The following is a 13822-nucleotide window of genomic DNA, read 5'->3' as shown; positions in this document are numbered from 1 at the left end:
AGAGCAGGGTTACATTTAGCAAGCAGACACTTCATTCTGATAAATGCAGCTACTGAGGTGTGACAGAAGGCCCAGCTTACATGGCATGGTGTTCTTGCTATGTTGGTAGAAGGGATTACTGCATTGCAGTTGCATGGCTCGCACTAAATGTCAGCTTTTACTTTGCTAATACTTGTTTTATTACACATGCCATTTTCTCTTGAAGTTATTGATAAAGCATTTGAGGATTGCAGGATTATTGCTGCTAGAGACCATTCAAAGCATAAGTTGTGTTTTTCCTTAACTATTCCAGGCCCTCTCTAGTATGTTTTATATCTTTAGTGCAAGATCCCATGCACAGTAGAATCAAATGCACAAGGCAGCCAAGCCTCAGCTGGCTAGCCCTTCAAAATGCTGTGGTACTGACCCTCACCACACTCTGGTTAACAGACTACAGGAGGAAACCCAGAACTACTGCATGGTAGGGACTAGAGCAGCAGTTCTCAATGCACAGCCCCATTAGCACAGCACATGCATGACAGGGTCCAAAGTTAGCAGCCAGCCCCACACAGCAGAGTCAGGGCTGTTGCTCTGCTATGGAGGCACTTGTAGCCCACAAAGTGAAAGCTAGTGTTCCCTGTAAGCTGTGTGCAGCCACTTAGGAGAAAGTCAGTACCCCCCCCCGACTAGCAGAACACCCACAGCTAGGCTGTTTCTCTATTGGGGCATAGGCTTTATGTACAGAGGTATGTGAATGCACCATCAACTCCTGCAGAACCTCAGATTTTGAATTGCTGAAAGACTGTCATGTGGCTCAGTCTGGCTATCCCTGACCAGGATGCTGAACAGCCCAGTAAGTTGAGGTGGCAAGGCCTGCAGATGAGCTTAGTGTCTTTGCACAGACTCCACCTCACAAAATAAAGTTCTTGCTAAGGCCTCCGCACTTTACCCTGCACTCAATAGGACCTTTACTATGAACATCACTGGTTGTGTGTCATTCTCATTAATAACTTGCTTAGCCATTTGCTCTATAGCAGCCTTAAGAGCATTAGTGGGGATGCTTGCCAAGTGAACTCCCATGCCACTGGGATGTCATCCATGCCAAGCTACAGGCTTCCAAAACCCCTTTTAGTCTGGTGGTTTCCCCATAAGGAATCCCAAGCTGGACCGTTTAAGAAACCTAGTTGCTGATCCCACATACGGTTGTAGTAGCCAGGCGATGCTCCTTCAGAAGGGGATTTCTTGCTGCTGCTAGGAAAAGAGATGGTCACTACACTCAATCCTCTCAAGGCACACTTCCTTTACAAAAAAGAAAACTCATGTGGTTAGCTTGTTTTATTTATTTAATTTCATAATCATAAACTCAACTCTGCAGTCCAGCTAGACTCGTGAAGTTACGGGAAATGAAACCCAATAGAAATGCAGCAGTAAGTCAGGAACACAAGTATTACAGGGAGCTAAAAAACACACCATGGCATGTTAGCCCCAGCTACAGAAGGAATGGTTGGTTAAGACAGTAAGGAATTTTATGACAGCTGCCCACAGTCATTGATGACGACCTTCTTCTTTGTTTTACCCTCTCTTGATCCAAGGCTAGACATTGCTTCCACCACCTTCATGCCATCTTTGACACGGCCAAAGACAACGTGTTTCCCATCCAACCTAAGATAAAACACATGTTTTATAGATCACATTGCTGAGAGTGACTTGTTTGACCTACTGAATGCAAACACCCATTCCAGGCAGCTTGTATAATCAGCAAGCTGGTTAGTACTCAGCTATAATGTTACCAGCCTCCCATCACACTCAATGAAAAGGAGTGCCAGTTGAGCCACCAGACAGGAAGTTACAGTTTGTCAGATACGAGGGGATCTGGAGGATTATCACTCAGAGCAGCTACAGTTTAGGGTTCTGTGAAGCCTCACTACATAGAAACCAGATTTGAGGTTTCCTCATGTTCACTGACAAGGATCACAACAGCTGGGGTGAGTATGTTCTCTAAGCTGGCCACACTACAATGAGTTGTGACAATGCACCAGAGGGCTAAACATCTTTTAGAATTACATTAATGAAATCTCTACTCTTCATTTCTCCATACTTACCATTCAGTCTTAGCAGTGCAGATAAAGAACTGGGATCCATTTGTGTTGGGGCCAGCATTTGCCATAGACAAGATGCCAGGACCTGTGTGCTTCAGGATGAAGTTCTCATCAGCAAACTTCTCCCCATAAATGGATTTGCCACCAGTTCCATTATGGCATGTAAAGTCACCGCCCTGAAAAACGAACAAGCACTGCAAGTGAAACACACCAATACCAACCCTTCTAATAGATCCAGCACTTATACGTCTATGAGACCAACGTCATCTCTTTTACTCCATAAGGCACAAAGCCTGAAGGATAGTGACAGCAAACAGACTGGAATGCTGCCATTCAAGCCGCTAAGCAAGACAGTTTATATAAATACAGAATTACTCTGTTTCAAAGAGAAAAGCGTGAGAACTGCAACACAAAAATAATGACTGAGGCCATAACCAAGGGGAGTCAGTGATGCATACCTGGCACATGAACCCAGGAATGATTCGGTGAAAGCAGGATCCCTTGTAACCAAATCCTTTCTCCCCAGTGGTCAGGGCACGGAAGTTCTCTGCCAATTGAAGACAGTTGTTACCAGATGGTATTTATAGGTAACACCCATTATCAAGCCTCTGGGTGAAATGTTCCAACTTATTTTAAATAGAAGTAACAGAGGACTGCAATGCAGTCTCCACGAACCCGAAGGGTTTACGAACCTGCTGTCTTTGGAACCTTGTCTGCAAACAGCTGTAAGAGAAGAGAGTGACTTAGTCATTTTGCTTGACTTCAGTTGGTTTGCCAACTATTAAAGGAGGAACAAAACCATTTCAGTTTAGTTACCACAACATAACACCACGAGTTGTGCTACGGCGACATTCCAACCCTTAAACCACATGACAGATGTCTGCAGCCATTTCACGGCCACAGCATCCAGGATTCCCGGAGCCCGGCTTTGCGCCCTTTAGTGCCATTGCGGGGAGGAGCCCTGTGGCACCTGAGAGACTCACCGAAGCCTTGGAGCAGACGCTTCCGTGGGCGAAGCCCCACTTGGTCAGAGGCTGCACAGCTTAGTGCGCATCGGACCAAGTGGGGCTTCACCACGGAAGCTTCTGCGCCAACGCGGCTCTTGCAGATGCAGACTCGCAGGGCAGCACGTGGGGCGCTATGAAACGCTCCCGAACCTGCCCTGGGGCTTCTCCCTCCGGCCAGGAGCAGAGCCCGGCGCGGGGTGACCGCGACGCCCCGATCCCGGCCCCTCAGTGGGTCCCATGGCCCGGGGCCAAGGCGCTGGGGACGGGGGCTCCAGGCCCGCAGGCCGCCCAATGCCAGCGCCGAGTCGGAGGGACCCGAACAAAATGGAGGCGCCGGACAAAGGCGGCGGCGCTGCCCGCTCGGCTCACCTGGGCGGGGGGGAGGGGCGGGGGCGAGGCGCGCCCCCCTCCCCCGCAGAGAGTCCCCCCCCCCAGGGACGCCGCCTCGCGCACCGAGCGGCCGCAGCCACGTGGAGCCTGCGGCGCGCGCCCCTCCCGCGGCCGGACGGCTCCCTCCAGCGCGCGCGCCCCCTCCCCCCCCCGCGGCCGGGCGGTTCCCTCCAGCGCGCGCCCCTCCCGCCCAAAATGGCCTCGTGCCCCGGCCAGGAAATGGCGCCGCCGGGCGCCGCGCGGCCCCCCCCCCCCCCCGCGCCCCGCCCCTACCTCGAAGGTGACGCGCCCCAGCGGCTCGTCGCCGGCGCACACGTCGAAGAAGACGATGGGGTTGGCGGCCATGGCGCGTCGCGTGAGGGAGGGGGGCGCGCGAGCGGGCGGGCGGGCGGCTCCTCCTCAGCAGCGAGAGCGGCGCAGCGGAAAGAAAGCGGCCGTCCCCCTATGGTTATATACTCGCCGCTCCGCCCGCCCACCTTCCGGCTGCTGCCAATCGGCGCCCGCGGCGCCGGCGATTGAGGGCCGGTGCAGCCAATCGCTACAAAGGGGCGGGGCTGCGGCAGCCCGCGCGCTCGGGCAAGGCGGTGCCCGCTGAGAAGCGGGAGGGAGATGTCGGGCATGCGCACTGCGGCGCTGCAGCGGGCGGGGCTGCCAGAGGCTGGGGGATGGGAGGGAGGCTTTGGGGCTGGAATCTGGGGAAGGGGTGACGGATGGGATATGGGGATGGGAATGGGGGATGGGATTTGGGGAAGGGGATGGGAATGGGGGATGGGATTTGGGGAAGGGGATGGGAATGGGGAATGGGATATGGGGAAGGGGCTGGGATTTGGGGCTGGGAATGGGGGCTGGGATTTGGGGAAGGGGATGGGAATGGGGGAAGGGGCTGGGATTTGGAGCTGGGAATGCGGGCTGGGATTTAGGGAAGGGGATGGGAATGGGGAATGGGATATGGGGAAGGGGCTGGGATTTGGGGCTGGGAATGGGGGATGGGATTTGGGGAAGGGGCTGGGGGCTGGGATTTGGGGTGTGAAATTAGGGGTTAGGCTGTGGGGCTGGGAAGGAGGGATTTGGCTGGGGCTGGCAGGAAGAAGGCTGGGCTGGGAATGGGGACATATGGCTGGATTTGGGGCAGAAATGAGGGGGGGAGACTGGGGCCACGTAACCTCTGGAGTAGCATGTGTGGCGGACGAGCCAGGATAGTGCCTCTGCAGCTAAGGATGGAGGAATGAGACTCCTGCCCTACCTACAGCACCTTACCAGCCAGGAACTGTAAACCCCTCCCTGCCCCATGAGGCCATTGTCCGCCTTGTACCCACAGGGCTTTCTACAGATGCCACCCTCCAGACAAAAAGCGTTGGGACTGTCCTGTCCATCTAGCCACACAAAACTGAAAAATCCCCCTGAGACCGCTTCCTGACCCTGCAGGCTGAGCTCCATGGGCTAGGGCAGTGTTTCTCCACCAGTGGTACGAGTACCCCGGGGGGTACCCGAGAGAAGTCTGTGGGGGCGGGATACGTCAATACAACTGAAATTTGGAGAAAACTGAATTTTTGTTTTAAGTTTTACAGAGTTGGATTATTTTTGTACTTTTTACACCCAAAAATTTCATCACCCACCCGGCTACAATTAAGTTGTTTATACAAATGTGTTGCAACGGTAGGATAAAAATTGTGTCCGAAAACTGTAGGTACTTATACATTTTTTTAAAGGAGTACTCTATACAAAAAGATTGACACACACTGAGCTAGGGCATGATGCGTGGGAACAGGATAGGGGCTTGGAGGTAGCAGAGCGGGCTGTGGCTCTGTAGGTCTCTGGAATGAGAGATGGAATGAACCAAACTGGGGGCTGTGCCATCCTGGGGGGCATGAAGAAATTCCAGGGGGGGCACGCGGCGACCCAGTCCCCCATCAAGTTTTGCTGCCCCAGCAGTCAGTTCCTTTTTTTTTTTTTTTTTGGCTCAACAAGTTTTGCTGCTATTTTGGGGGGGGAGGGGCATGAAGGTTCTCCATAATCAAAATGGGGGCGTGATGCCGAAAAGTCTGGGAACCACTGGACTAGACAGCTGCGTGGAAGGTGGTAGGCAGACCTGGGAAATGGGCCTGATGATTTTTGTATTCATATTTTGGGTGTGCTGACAGATTTTGCTGGATTTCTGTGAGGCGTTTTTGGCCTCCTTAGCTGCACGTGCAAATCGTGCTGGAGCAGCTGTCTGACATGTGCTTAGCCCACACATGCAAGTGTTTGTGCAGAAGGGTTAGTTGTGTGAGCAACTTTGGAGCTGTTCTCCTAAATCAGCAGAGCGGGCTTTTAGTTTTTACGAGGACCTGGTAGGATCATGAGACCAGACCCACCATACAAGTGTGACTTGACCAACCGAGAGAGGATGAGATATGTATTTGGAATATTTGTTTTTCAGTAACAGTCACTTAACTCCAACACATGAGCAACAGTTTGGAAAAAGGCTCTTTCACAATGCAGACTATCACTCCCATTTTACAGATGGAAAAATTGAGGCCCTGGGCAGGAGGGGACTTGCAACAAGCTCACCCAGCAGTCCAGTGACAAACCTGGAAATTGGACCCAAATCTCTTTAATCTCAGTCTAGAATCCTATCCACTAGGCTATACTGCCTAGCATTATTACATTGTGAATCCTTCCGTGAGCCAATAGTTTCCTTTGGACTGTCACTAATGGAGCCACTATGGGTAGTCTGCCTTTAGCAATCTTAAATTCTGTTTGTTGTTTTCCTGCAAAATACAATTATGTCAGGGCATTGCTGCTGTCTATAGAGCCAGGGCCCTATTCCTCTGTGGCCTGACATCCCTAAGGCAAAAGATCAAGCAGCAGAATAGTAATAAATAATAATACACCCTCAGTGTAGAGTCTGAGGAAGCAAAAGGCTTTTTTCTCTGAGAGGATGGTGAACCAACCATGAGACAGGAGACAGCGTCTGACTTCCAGGGCACCCCAGCTACTTTTGTGGACATTTAGCACCTCTACGAATTGGGCCCGTGGCCCATACCTCAGCTTACTCAGCAGCACAGGCAAGTTGTCATGTTACTGCCCTTCACTCGGTCACATTCAGATGCTTTATCCCACAGGTCATTTTTATCCCACAGAGACCCCTAGGCAAAGTTGCACAATGTGGCTCCCCCCCCCCCCCCCAAGCAGGCTTCTCTAGGTAGAGGCCTCACATGGAAATGTCTCCTGGTGCTGGTGCCTGGAGGCAGGGAGGGGGCAGCAGTCAAGAGAAAGACGCCCCAGTGAGATTGAAATAGGAATTAACCAGGGAAAAGAAATCTAAAGGGGAAAGTGTGCGGAGCACAGCCCACGGGGGCCAAGGCAAGAGAAAGCTGTGACCCTATCACCTCCCCTAAATGTGGTGAACAAAGAACCATGTAGAACCAGTTCTCCCAGTCCTGGCTGTGCCATACACTGCTCTCCAAAAGTGCTCCATGGCTAGGGCCCTACCAAAGTCACAGCCCGTTTTGGTCAATTTCACTGTCATAGGATTGTTAACATCGTACATTTCATGATTCCAGCTATTTAAATCTAAAATGTCACAGTATCTTCAGTGCAGGGTCCTGAACACAAAAGGAATTGTGGAGGGCATTGCAAGCTTAATTTAGGGAGCATTGCAGTACTGCTACCCTTCTGTGCTGCTGCTGGCAGCAGCGCTGCCTTCAGAGCTGGGCTCTGGAAAGCAGTGGCTGCTGGCTGGAAGCCCAGCTCTGAACGCAGAGCCACAGCCAGCAGCTGTGCAGAAGTCAGGGTGTGGAATTGCCACCCTTCTGCACTGCTGCCTGCAGAGCTGGGCCTCAGTCAGCAGCTGCTGCTACTCTCCAACCTCCTAGCTCAGAAGGCAGCAGCACAGAAGTAAGGGTGGCTTGGTATAGTATTGCTGCCCTTACTTCTATGCAACTGCTGGTAACATGCTGCCTTCAGAGCTGGATGCTTGACCACCGGCCGCTGCTGTCTGGCTGCCCAGCTCTAAAGGAAGCACAGAAGTAAGGGTGGCAATAGCGACGCCCCCCCCCCCCCAAATAACCCTGCAATCCCCCTACAACCTGCTCTGGGTCAGGACTCCCTGTTTGAGAAACCCTGGTCTCCCCCATGAAAGCTGTCAAGTGTAGGGTAAAAGCACACAAGGTCAGATTGTACAGTGGAGGGAGGGACCCAGATTTCATGGTCTGTGATGCATTTTTCCTGGCTGTGAAGTTGGTAGGGCCATTCTCATAGCAGCCGCCCTGAGGTGTGCTGGGCCCTGCTGCCTGGACTCAAGCACTCACCTAGCAGCTGTCTGTAGACGCCTGCCTTTCAGACACCATGGACTGGAGCACAGGGAGCCCTTGGCTGAATGCTGAAAGTGGTGAATTCCATCTCCAGGCCCTCCCAGTTCCATAGGAGCCATGCATAGGGTGCCCATAGCGTGGTGGGACTGGAATCTCGCCCTGCCCCCCGGGGGTTGTTGGCTGCAGCATGTGCATTTGTTGTGGTTTGGTGTCTGGCTGCTGGGAACCCGGTTTCCTCTGCTCCAGCTCTGCCTGCCAGGGGCTGGCTCGCTACTGGGCCCACAGGGAGCAAAGGGACCCACAATTAGCACCTTTCTCCTAAGGTTCAGGTGGTGGAGCCCGAGGGGTTTGGAGTAGAAAGCCACAATGGTTCTAGCCTAGTCACTCAGGCTGGGGGTGGCTCCTGGCCGGCAGCCTAGCCCTAGTGAGCAACACTGCAATTATATACCAGCTGCCCACAGGGACAGCACCCATCTCAAACAGAAGCCCGTCCCTCCTGGGTGATGAGTCTCTTGGTAATTCTGGCCCTGCATGCGCCCAGCTCTTGGGAGTGCCCCATGATAACATGCCAGGGAAGGAAGTGACCGGGGGTGCTGAGGTGACTGATCACAGACATGGGCCCACGCTCTCTCCACAGAGGGGAGAACGCTCTGGCTTGGAGACCAACTCCAGCTTCCTGCTTACGAGGGACAAGCCGTGAACAACCACAGCAGGTGAAAATCGAGGCCCAGATTTCCAACACCCGAGCCTAGTAACAGCCACTGGACTCCCGGGCTGAGGGCCTGCAGCACCACCCAAGCCCTGCAGGGTACTTCTACCACCTCCGTGTCCAGAGCATCGGGGACCCTCCACATCTGAAATGTATTTATGAACATTCATAGGCCTCTGAGGTAAGGGAGTGCTCTCACTGCCATCGCACAGGGGAAACGGAGGCTCAAAGTGCTAAGCGACTCACCCGAGAGGCCTCTGTCTGGAACTGAGTCCTGTCTGGAACTGTCATGGAACTGGCTAGGCCACGAGCCTGTCGGAGAGCATGCCCACGGGGCTCAGGAAGGGAGGGGACAGCAGCTGACCGACCTCCTCACGGGTCTGCGGCCAAGAAATCAGCAACTCCTGAAACGCAGGCGGCCAGAGTGTGTCCATATGGACCTCTGGCAACCCCATGTAAATTACAAGAGCCACAGGCCAGCTGACCCTCCTGAGGCACAGCTGGGACTTGGAGGTCTTAAATCAGAGACTCCTAGAACTGGAAGGGACCTCGAGAGGTCAAGGCCAGTCCCCTGCCCTCGCAGCAGGGCCAAGCACCGCCTGGATCATCCCTGACAGTGTCTGTCTAATCTGCTCTTAAATGTCTCCAGTGATGGAGATTCTACAACCCCCCGAGGCAATTGACTCCAGTGGTTAATCCCCTGACAGGCAGGAAGTAATTTCCAGCCTAACCCTCCCTTGCTGCAAGGTAATCTCCATCTCCCTCTACAAGGCATGCTCCTTAGATCCACACTCTTTCCGCTTTATCCGTAGGTCTGAATTTGGTCCCCTGGGCCTCATTCTGGTCTTGGGCCTGCAAAACTCAGCAGTAACTCCACTGAAATGAATGGGTAAAATCTGGGTCAGGTTGGAACCAGGCCCTTTGGGTCTAAGGCTGTGGGAAGCAGATAGCAGTTTTGTCACACGGCGAGGGGTGGAGAATGGCCTCCCTCTTGAACGCCAGGTCCCCGGATCACCACTCCCGTGGTTAGCTGTAACAGCTGCAGAAGTAGCACATCAAGGATGGGGCCAGAGAGCTTTGCCCATGTTCATGACTCACCAGCTACGTCTAGACTATAGGCTTCTTACGGAAGAGAGGGTCCACACTGCCAAAGTGCATCGAAAAAGCGATCTGCTTTTTCGAAAGAGAGCATCCACACTGAACGGAGGCTGTCTCGCACGTCCGCTGTGATTGCTAGGGGTGGAATGGCCACCAGGGCACCTGTGCTTTTTCCTCTTCTTCCGAAAGAACTCCCTTTTCCCTGTCCACACACACCCTTTTCCAAAAGAGCTCTTTCGGAAAAAGGCTTCTTCCTCGTAGAATAAGGGTTACCAACCCCGGAAACCCCCCTCTGCTCTTTTGATTTTCTTGCGGAAGAACGTAATTAGTGTGGATGTTCCTCAAGAAGTGTCGGAAAAACAGCCATTTTTCTGACAAAACTCTGTAGCGTAGACATACCCACAATGCACCAGTCTGTGGCGGAACAGCATCCCCGCAGTGACACCTGTGTCGCTCCAGCCCCGGGGGTGCTTGTGTCTTCCAGAACAAATCTGGGGAGCGAAACCTGCCCACACGCTCTTCTGTCTAATTTAAGCTGCAAGCCAGTTGGGAAAAGGGACCTGCCACTGCTGCTTTGGCATGGAGCGCCTGCCTGACAGTTTAATCACCGTGTATTATTAGCAATAATTAATCATCCCCATCTGGAGAGGCACAGGGGGTGACTCCCCGCAAACACCTGCAGCAATAAGGACGCAGGGAGCTGGCGCTCAGCAGGCATGCTCTGGAAAGGGAACACCCCCCCCCCCCCCCCCCCCGCACCGCCCAGTACAAGGCGGTGATGCCCAGATCTTCCCGGACCCTCCCCTACGGATTTCTGCAGCTCCATGAAAAACGAGCACGGAGCGGTCGCTTCCCCTCCCAGAATGCGCTGCTCCTCCAAGCAAGAGTGACTCAGAGTGGCCTGATTTTCGGAGCTCCCGGCCCCTGCGCTCCCGCTGGCTGCGGGCAGGGCGCGCGCGTCGGAGCCCAGCGCGGCTTTGTCTGCGCCGCTATTTTTAGAGCCTGCGAGCCCGAGTCTGTCGGCCCGCTCGCCCCCGGGGCTCTGGCCCTGGCCGGGGGGGTCATGCCAGGGCGCTTTCCACAGCCCCGGGGCCCTGGCGTGTGCGGCGAGACGGCTTTGCAGGGACTGCGGAGTCCGGCTGCGGCTCGGGCCGGGGCTCCGGGGCGGCCGGGCGCTGGCAGCGCGCAGCGTGTTTGCTTTGGCAGAGGCCGAGGGAAGCGGAGCTCCCCGCGCACGCCCTTAGCGAGCCGCGAAAGGGCAGGAACGCGGCTCCGCCCGCCGCTTGCCAAGGCCTGCAGCCGGGGGGGGGGGGCGCCCTCCGACCCCAAAGATCCAGCCCCTGCGAGTCTCTGGGCTCCCCCAGCCTGTGCCCCCCCCTTATTAGCATATTCATGGTATGCAAATGGCACCCGGGCGGCGTCCTCCCGACCGCGGACCCAGCCGGAGCCGCGCGCGTAACGCGAGCCCGGGGGCGCAGCGCAGGGCGCGGGGCGAGCCGGGGACCGTGGCGGGCGGCGCCGCAGGTGCAGCCTCGGGGGCAAGCGGGAGGCTCGAGCGCCCTGGGAGCTGCCCCCTCCCCGCCCACTTGGCAGCCAGCTCGCGCAGCCGGGCCTCGGGAGCCGCTCACTCCAGCAGCGCCGCCCCATCGCACCCCCACCTTGCCGGGGGCTTGTCTCCAGGAGCCAGGGCTGACGCCAGCCTGGCCTCCGCGGGTGCCCGGGGAGAGGTGGCGCGGGGGAGGCCAGGCCTGACTAGTCGGAGCCCTCCTGGCCTACACCGGGGATTGGGTGGATCCAGGGGTGCTCGCCTGGAGCATGGGGTTTGCCACCCTCCGACCCCCCCTGTGGTGCTCCAGGAGCCCTGTGACCGGGTACACCCTGCCCCCCCTCCCCTCGCAAACCCACCCTACTTTTTTTTCTCCATCCCCGGGAGGGTAGGCCTGACCAGCACCTGCTGCCTAAGGGCTTTACTCAGGTACCGAGCAAAGGTGGTGGCCAGTGGGCTGCCAAGATAGAGGGTTGGCAGTTGAATTGGATATAGATTCCCTGCCCGCTGCTTTACACAGGGGCTGTGTCTAGACTGGCAGGATTTGCCGCAAATGCTTTTAACGGTAAAGTTTTCCGTTAAAAGCATTTGCGGAAAAGCACGTCTAGATTGGCACGGATGCTTTTCCGCAAAAGCTTTTTGTGGAAAAGCGTCCATGCCAATCTAGATGGGCTTTTCCGCAAAAAGCCCCATTCGCCATTTTTGCTATCGGGGCTTTTTTGTGCAAAACAAATCTGAGCTGTTTACACTGGCCCTTTTGCACAAAAGCTTGGCACAAGAGGACTTTTGCCGGAACGGGAGCAGCATAGTATTCCCGCAAGAAGCACTGATTTCAGACAGCAGGAAGTCAGTGCTTTTGCGGAAATTCAAGCGGCCAGTGTAGACAGCTGGAAAGTTTTTCCTTTGCAGAAAAACTTGCCAGTCTAGACGCAGCCAGACTGATTTAACCCAGACAAGACCCCCCCCCCCCTGTAGAATTCAGGATGGGGGGGGGGAATGGACTGAACAGAGAGCTGTGGGGAGCGAGGACCAGGGATGTGAGAGTCCAGCCCGTTCAGTGTCATTTTTCTTTATTTTGTGGTTTTGTTTGAACTGCTCTGTGAATCGATGCCCCCCCCCCCCCCCCCAACCATCTAAGCATTGGGCAGAGATTTTTCTCTGTTTTAATTTTTCCTCAGTTGCTCTGTAACATCTCGCAGCCCAGTCTGCTTCCTCACGTTTCTCTTTTGCTTGGTAATAAAAATCACTTCTAAGGTGATGAGCTGATTCTTGTGTCCTGGCAGGTCTGTCTGGGGGTGTCTGCAGGCCTCTGCCTGAGGGGTCAGCTACCAGAGACTCAGCTTGTTCTCTCTTCTTTTTCAAGCTCTTTTGGGGCAAAGAAGCTAGGGGTGCCCCGGGGGGGGGGGGGGGTTCAAGTGTTCACCCCCCCTGTCTTTTTTTAGGGGATCAAAGCACTTGAGGTTGGCAGCAAAATTCCCCAAATCTGGATACTAGGGCTTGGGGGGAGGTTTTTGTACCCAGCGCCTGCAGAGGCAGGTTTGAAGCTCTGGTGCAGTGCCAGGGTGGGGAACAGCCCTGACAGCTCCTACAGCGAAGCAGACAAGATGGTGGCTGTTGTGGAGAACTGCCCCCCTCCCTCTGTGACGCGGCCAGAGATCGGGGGAGGGAAGAGGATATACGACCTGCCCCCACTGCCTGGGCTGGAGGGCGTCAGGTTCCAGGCAGCCGCGCTCAGTTGCTCTCCCACAGCTGACCTCTGCAGGGCGGAGGGTTCCGGGAGATGAGTTTGGTGGGTCTTAGCTCCAGCCCGAGCTCGGCTCCGCACAGTGCACTGACAGGCAGGGAGAGCGAGAGCCGCGAGGGTCGTGGGTTGAGCTGCCCCCGGGGCCCCTGCGCAGATCAGCACGCGGGAAGCTGGCCCTGCAGGGGCCCTGCCCAGAAGCCAAAGGCCTTGCACATCAGGGCTGCCCCAGGACTCAGCCCACAGCTGACTTACCTGCAAACGTCCCTGCGAAACGATTGCCAGCCACGTGGGGCCAGAGCCGGGCTGCTGGCATGTTCCGTGCTGTCACATCGCTCCCCTGCACAGCCCAGGGCAGGCCCAGGAGGGGAGAAAAAAAATCCCCCCCCCCCCCACAGGTGTGTGTGGGAACCACCACGTGGGAGGGGGGAGACTGTTCTAGTCTCCTTGCACGGGAGGGTTGGGGGGAGTCAGCTGCTTGCTCCGGGTGCAGGAGTGGAATCTTCCACAACAAGGTCCAGTAACTGCAGAGGGGCAGGCAGCCATGAGCCAAGCACGGGGGGTGGGGTGGGGGTGTGAATCCTCCAGTCCCTGTGTGATGTCACTTGGCAGCCCCGTGCTGCAGTTTCCCTCTCGGAACAAGTGGGTACAGCCCCCGTCCGGCGGGGGGCGAGGATGCGAGGGGTTTGCCTTGGCCTGCTGTACCCCGAGTGGTGCAGCTTGCAGGGCTCGCCTCGGTTTCCCAGCGAGCGCGTCAGCACCGCGCTGGGTGTGTCGCGCCTAAGAGCAAGTGGCAACTTGAAAAGCATCTTGGGGAGGCTGGTCTGGTGCCAGGCTCCTGCTCCCCAGCAGGTTGGGTAAGCGGCGCCTCGCCGGCCTGGGAGGGCCCCAGCTTACGCCCGAGCAGAGAGGAAGGAAGAGGGCGAGGCCGGGAGATGCTGCTTTGGGGACGTCGGCA

The 13822-nt window shown here is 55.7% G+C and overlaps 1 protein-coding gene across 1 annotated transcript; it reads right to left on the bottom strand.

Moving 5' to 3' along the window:
* Positions 1-1304: 1304 nt before the first annotated feature.
* Positions 1305-3912, bottom strand: PPIA (peptidylprolyl isomerase A). The gene is made up of 5 exons (XM_075910676.2): positions 3749-3912; positions 2771-2801; positions 2537-2625; positions 2082-2254; positions 1305-1641 (listed from the first exon to the last, which is right to left on the bottom strand). The coding sequence occupies exons 1-5, from the start codon at positions 3818-3820 to the stop codon at positions 1506-1508; spliced, it is 501 nt and encodes a 166-aa protein (XP_075766791.1). The 5' UTR covers positions 3821-3912; the 3' UTR covers positions 1305-1505.
* Between the last annotated feature and the right edge of the window lie 9910 nt (positions 3913-13822).

Source organism: Pelodiscus sinensis, chromosome 28 (assembly GCF_052426305.1).
Source record: "Pelodiscus sinensis isolate ZL-2025 chromosome 28, ASM5242630v1, whole genome shotgun sequence".
Taxonomy (NCBI): Eukaryota; Metazoa; Chordata; order Testudines; family Trionychidae; genus Pelodiscus; species Pelodiscus sinensis.
This window is presented reverse-complemented; position numbering and strand designations above follow the sequence as displayed.

Coding starts and splice junctions, on each gene's coding strand:
- PPIA (XM_075910676.2), bottom strand. CDS start 3,820: ATGGCCGCCAACCCCATCGTCTTCTTCGACGTGTGCGCCGGCGACGAG. Junction 2,802..3,748: donor TGGGGCGCGTCACCTTCGAG/GTAGGGGCGGGG, acceptor CTTCTCTTACAG/CTGTTTGCAGACAAGGTTCC. Junction 2,255..2,536: donor TTCCTGGGTTCATGTGCCAG/GTATGCATCACT, acceptor TTCGTTTTTCAG/GGCGGTGACTTTACATGCCA.